This window comes from Bison bison, unplaced genomic scaffold (assembly GCF_000754665.1).
Source record: "Bison bison bison isolate TAMUID 2011002044 unplaced genomic scaffold, Bison_UMD1.0 scf7180017864363, whole genome shotgun sequence".
NCBI classification, from domain to species: Eukaryota; Metazoa; Chordata; class Mammalia; order Artiodactyla; family Bovidae; genus Bison; species Bison bison.
In genome coordinates this window covers 2185558-2191557 of record NW_011494935.1, presented here as the reverse complement: position 1 = coordinate 2191557, position 6000 = coordinate 2185558, and the positions used below count along the sequence as shown (strand labels likewise).

General features: G+C 43.6%; 1 protein-coding gene across 4 annotated transcripts in view; it reads left to right on the top strand.

Moving 5' to 3' along the window:
- EBF1 (early B-cell factor 1) overlaps nt 1-6000 on the top strand; it is a 410481-nt gene that overhangs the window by 255342 nt on the left and 149139 nt on the right. For all 4 annotated transcript variants that reach the window (XM_010855294.1, XM_010855293.1, XM_010855295.1 and 1 more), the window contains one exon: nt 4504-4585. In XM_010855294.1, the coding sequence (XP_010853596.1) occupies nt 4504-4585 (82 nt within the window). The remainder of the gene's footprint in view (nt 1-4503; nt 4586-6000) is intronic.

Sequence of the window (6000 nt, the reverse complement as noted above, 5' to 3'; positions counted from 1 at the left end):
TGGGGGCTTTGTCTTGCCTTGGGTCAGTTTCCCACGGTTGGGATAAGGCTGTGCACTCTTTTTCCCTGACAACAACTTTATCAAACACACCCGCCACACAAAATGTGGTAATTTGGTAGACAAAAATGTGGTTTTGAGTTACGCTAACCTCCCCTTTGTTCAAAGCCCCCCTCCTCCTTGGAATCTGATATCTTCTCGGCAGACCAGCAGATGTGCACGTGTCCCCAGGTTTACAGATGCCTTCAAAACAGCCTGATAAACCACCCCCCCCAAAAAAAATTTGTGTGCCACATCTAACTCCATCTTTCGGTGGGGATATTTTTAACTCCTGCTTCTAACTCCTTGCAGTTCCTTTAAGGAAGTGTGATCTGAAAGGGTCAGACATTTGGCATCTACTTGGGGGAAAACTTTGAAAGAATTCCTGATGCTCCCCCTGGGGTAGGGCTGGCTTTCTCCAACAGAACTGGCCCTTCCGAGTGTCTTTGCCACATAAGGGCTTGTGTGAGGCCTCAGGCACCAGTTGACGCTGTCTCTTCCCCACAACAGATGGTCAAGCCTTCAGTTTCAGAGAGGGATCCGCTGTCGAGAGGGCGGGCAGAAGATGCTGCCAGCGTGCCAAGTGACAGGGCAGCTTGGGGTAACGGGGATCTGGTTTGTGCCCAGCATAGCTTTTGTGCTAACGATGGGCTGGTGACAGGCGCCTCGCCCGGCTCATTGCCGAGGCAGAAGATCCCCTGCTCCCTTGATTCTGTTTCTCTGGCAGAGCTAACGTCCTGTTTGCCTGCCTTTCAAAATCCATTTTGGCACCAGATGGACCCCCTCATGGTGGCTAGCAGTTGTCTGACTTGAAGATGTCAGAGGGTGTGCTGACAGCTCCTTCCAACACAACCTGAATCTGGCTGTTGTGTCTGGCTCAAATGGCTTTAAACATACACAGGCGGCGAATATTATCTATCAGTCCTGGAGAACCAGGTGTGGGAGTGGGGTGCCCACTGGATGGAGAATGGCAGCGACGTCTCCCTCCACAGTGTTCAGGTTGCTACAGTGGAAACAATGGTACAATGGTACTAATAATTACTCTTATGATTACTCTTATTTGTGCAGTTGCCATTGTGGTACATTGTACCATTGTTGTCCATGGTACAATTAGTATTAATATCAACAATGCACTACTTCTGTGATTATTAAAACTACTGTAGCACAATGGTTAAAAGCACAGGCTCTGTGCAAATTTGAGTTGATCCACATTTAATAACTTTTGGGCAACTTATTTACATTCGCTGTACCTCAGTTTCCTCATCAGTAAAATGGGATTAAAGGTAGAGGTTATTTAGGAGGCTTGAATGGGAAAATATATTTGAAGTTCTCAGCTTTCTGAATACAAAGTAAGCACCTAATACATGAAAGAGATTATTATTATGACAGCCACCATCACTATGTGTACTATGTGCCAGACACTATGTATCATTGCAGTTAATTTTCTTAGTCACCTTCTATGATAGGGACTGATATTATACCCAGATTCTAGGTAAGAAGTGTGGTGCAGTAAAGTTCAGCTCTTTATCAAAAGTCACACAGCTGTATCTGTCAGAATTTGATAGGAATCTCATTCTGAATATTTTTAAGGGTCATGGCTTTTCTATCATCCCAAGCCGACTCTTACTGTCAATTTAGTGATAATCAGCCCTGTCCTGGGGTTTGTGTGGCTTTTAAATATCCTCTTCCAACCAGCTGTGCTTGAAAGAAGCAGGCAGTTTTCACACTTTAGATGTCTTTGGATGTAAGCTTGAGCCCGGTCAAGATGGCAGACTCACTATCCCTGACCTCTACCACATCAGACAGTTTCCAGCAGTAATGTGTGGTCGCTAGGGCTCCCGGCACTTGCTGTCTGCGAGTTCAGAGGTGGGGACAGTGCAGAGACACTTAGGATTGGGACCACGCCCTCAAACCCCTCTCCTGTCCCCAGATTCCCCTATTGCACATGGCCAGGTCTGCACTGGCCAACGGGCCAGTGTTGCTCTTTGAGCTGGATTTTATTTTACGCAGCTGGGCTCAGCAGTGTGCCATGAGTCATTTATCTTGTTCAGAAAGATTGATAAACTTTGTGAACAGAACCTGGAAGTAGGGATGAAGGATTGTTCAGAAGCCAGGTCTTATTGATGGACAGTTGAACGTTGCATGATGTTGAAAGAGCTGTTTCAGGAAGATGTTTACATTTTAAAATGTGATTTTAGGGGTTGACAAAGTCATTGTCTCTCTTCAAAGAGTTATTCCCATGCCATACTTCCCTCTTGGCAGAGTCTGAGAGACTGGGGAGGAGAGAGATTCTGTTGGGACATCGCTTAGTCTGGTTTTCAGAAATTGCCTAAATTTGTTGCTTCTCTGTGCTGTGCTCTCATTATAGAGGTGCTATTTGGTTGATAGACTTTATACTCAGAACTAAATCCAGACATCTCAGCTTGATAGTTCCTCACAAATTATGTGTATTCAAGTAGGAATTTTACTGCAGTGTGGACTTGAAATGGGGAAAAAGGTGACGACAGGAAAATTCCTATGAGAATTTAACTGAGCAACATTTTAATGCATTGTAATATTTTGGGAAAGTGGGCCTGAAGTCCACATCCCTAAAAGTAAAAAGGAATGAAGAACTTCCAGCAGCTTTTAAAATGCTGCTTTCCCCAAACATATTAGTAGGTGGATCGAGAGGTTTAATTTTAGGTAACTAACAAGAATGCCCTGATCGGACACTTTTGATCATGCTGCCTTTCCATGATGAACTTCAACAACTCCCACCTAAGAAATATAGAAATAACTCTCCTGATTCACAGAAAGGTAGAAACAACTCATCTAATTTATCACCCAGTGCAGGACACTTTTAAAAGTTAAAGTGTGTACTATTCATTTTGTTGTTGTTGCTCAGTAGCTCAGACTCTTTTGTGATCCCATGGACTGCAACGCTCCAGACTTCCCTGTCCTTCACTATCTCCCAGAGTTTGCTCAAACTCATGTGCAGTGAGTCAGTGATGCCATCCAGCCATCTCATTCTCTGTCATCCCCTCTTCTCCTTCTGCCTTCAATCTTCCCCAGCATCAGGGTCTTTTCCAGTGAGTTGGCTCTTCGCATCAGGTGACCAAAGTATTTGAGCTTCAGTTTCAGCATCAGTCCTTCCAATGAATATTCAGGGTTGATTTCCTTGAAGATTGACTGGTTTGAACTATTCACACTTACAGTAGTATAGCTGGTGTAAACTAGTATGCTGCTGCTGCTAAGTCACTTGTCCGACTCTGTGCGACCTCACAGACGGCAGCCCATCAGGCTCCTCTGTCCCTGGGATTCTCCAGGCAAGAGCACTGGAGTTGGTTGCCATTTCCTTCTCCAATGCATGAAAGTGAAAAGTGAAAGTGAAGTCGCTCAGTCGTGCCCGACTCTTAGTGACCCTACGGACTGCAGCCTACCAGGCTCCTCCGTCCATGGGATTTTCCAGGCAAGAGTACTGGAGTGGGGTGCCATTGCCTTCTCTGGTAAACTAGTATAGTTCCTGGCAAATTGAGACCTTTGGTCAGCCTAGCCAGTAAAACCATGGATCTCATTATGGAATCAATTCAGAGATCAAGGTGGCTGTGAAGCAGGACATTCCTTCTTCTATCATAAATAGCTTTTGTTTATAGCTGGCATGTAAGGAAAACATATGGGATATGTTCAAGAAATGAGTGGACTTTAGTCAGTATGGGAATCTTCTCATAAGCACTCCTATCAGAATATTTTACTTGGGCTTCCATGGTGGCTCAAAGGGTAAAGATGCAGGCAGACCCAGATTTGATCCCTGGATCAGGAAGGTCCCCTGGAGAAGGAAATGGCAACCCAGTCCAGTATTCTTGCCTGGAGAATCCCCATGGACAGAGGAGCCTGGCGGGCTACAGTCCACGGGGTCACAAAGAGTCAGACATGACTGAGCAACTTCACTTTCCCTTTCATGCTCAAGAAATCAATGGACTTTAGTCAGTATGTGAATCTTCTCATAAGCACTCCTAATCAGAATGTTTTACTTGGAGATGCTCGGATAAAAAGTGTTTACCTTGTCCTTATATTCATCCAGCATGTATTTTGCTGGTTCATCATCTGTGAATTTACGGGGCTTAAATTACATGTTGTTGTTGGGGACCATGAGTAATTCTCAGGCAATTATCTCCAATTGGAACCTGCCTTAAATTATAGGGAAGACTTAGCCTCTCTATGAGTGAAAATACTTCCTTGGGGGCTTAATTCTTCTGTGAGATCTGTTGGCGCCACGGAGAGCATTCTCTTCATATAGAACGTCTAACTTGGGTGTGAAATGAAGACTAAAACTTTAAACCAAGTACTGGCTGGCTCTAACGTCATTCTGAATGTTTCAGAAAATGCCCAGAGAATAGAATGCACAACCCGGAAGTGACTTACTACTTTTTTTTTTCCCCCTTCTGTGGAGGACTGAAATGCTAACCATGGTAATTTGTTTCTTCACAGGTTCTTCTTGAAATTTTTCCTCAAATGTAACCAAAATTGCCTAAAGAATGCGGGAAACCCACGTGACATGCGGAGATTCCAGGTGGGTCTGTCTTGTCCTTCTTATACCTGAATAATAACATGAGTATCAGGAGAGGGTAAAAGAAGTCTTAGGTGGAGAAGATCCAGAGTACCATTGTATCATTGTTTTCCCAGAGGTGACAAGCAGGTGAGTTTGGGTCCCTAGGTGTCTTTTCTCTACAAGTTGTTGTTTTAATTAGAGAAGGATTAGGACTGAGCCACCTGCGTTCAGTGGTTGAGACAGTGGTACCCTTTGAGCCTCGTCTGGCTTCCCGAATGGACTCATAGGCTTAAACCAGGGCTCCCCAACCTCCAGGATCTAATGCTGGATGATCTGAGGTGGAGCTGATATAATAGTAATAGAAATAAAGTGCACAGTAAATGCTATGTGTTTGAATCATCCTGAAACTACCCCCTCCTCACCCTGTCCATGGAAAATTTGTCTTCCATGAAACTCGTACCTGGTGCCAAAAATGTTGGGGACCACTAGCTTAAACCACTGCAGGTTAAGTGAAGCACATACAAATGATGAAGTCTTCGCCTAAAGTTCTACAGGTAGAAAACTGGTCGATAGGAGCTTTGTGCTGTTTTGGAATTACGTCACTTTCCTCCTTCCTTTCTCTTGTTTTCCTTTTCCAATCTTGGAGATTATTAGTAATTATCTTATTAAAAGTGGATCTCTGAAGAAGCAGGGTGTAGGGCAGTATGGGTGACATTCAGTCTGTTTGAGAAATGTCCTTGTTCAGCCCATATAAATGTCTTCAAGCATCAGTCAGATCTGCCTCCATTTAAAGCTTTAGTGGTATGTTAACCTCATATAATTATACATTTACTAGAGGAAAAATATGTGAAAATACATTTGTTAACTTCCAAAACACAGAATGGTGGTTAGGCTTTAGGAAAGGTTGCTAAATTCTAGGTACGTGCTTCTCAAACTCTAAAGTGCCGAGAATCCTCTGGGGATCTTGTTAAACTGCTAATTGAGGTCTGCGGTGGGCCTGAAATTCTACCTTTCTAACAAGCTCCCAAGTGATGGGCAAAGCCATGGACCACACTTGGAGTAGCAAGGTTCTAGACCCTTATGTTGCTCTCCATCTAATTTTATGACTAACTCATTTGGTCAGTGTTAGTTTCTTCACCAGAGTAATGATGTGTCCATCTATGGATGCCCATGTGGTCTGTCAGTGAAAATATCTTGGGAGTTCAAAGTATGTTCTTAGGTGGAGTTAGTCTGCTTTAAGTGTAGATTGAAATATAGGATCTCTGAGAGGATCTGGACAAATTTTCTCTGCACATTCTCTGATGGGAGAAAGGGAAAGGATGATTCTGGGCATTAATTTTTGGATGTCAAGATCTCTTAGTCTCCAAGATAATTTTTTTTTTTTAATAGGTGGGACTTAGTAGTCTCATGAAAGAACAAATTCAGTAAAAAGAAGA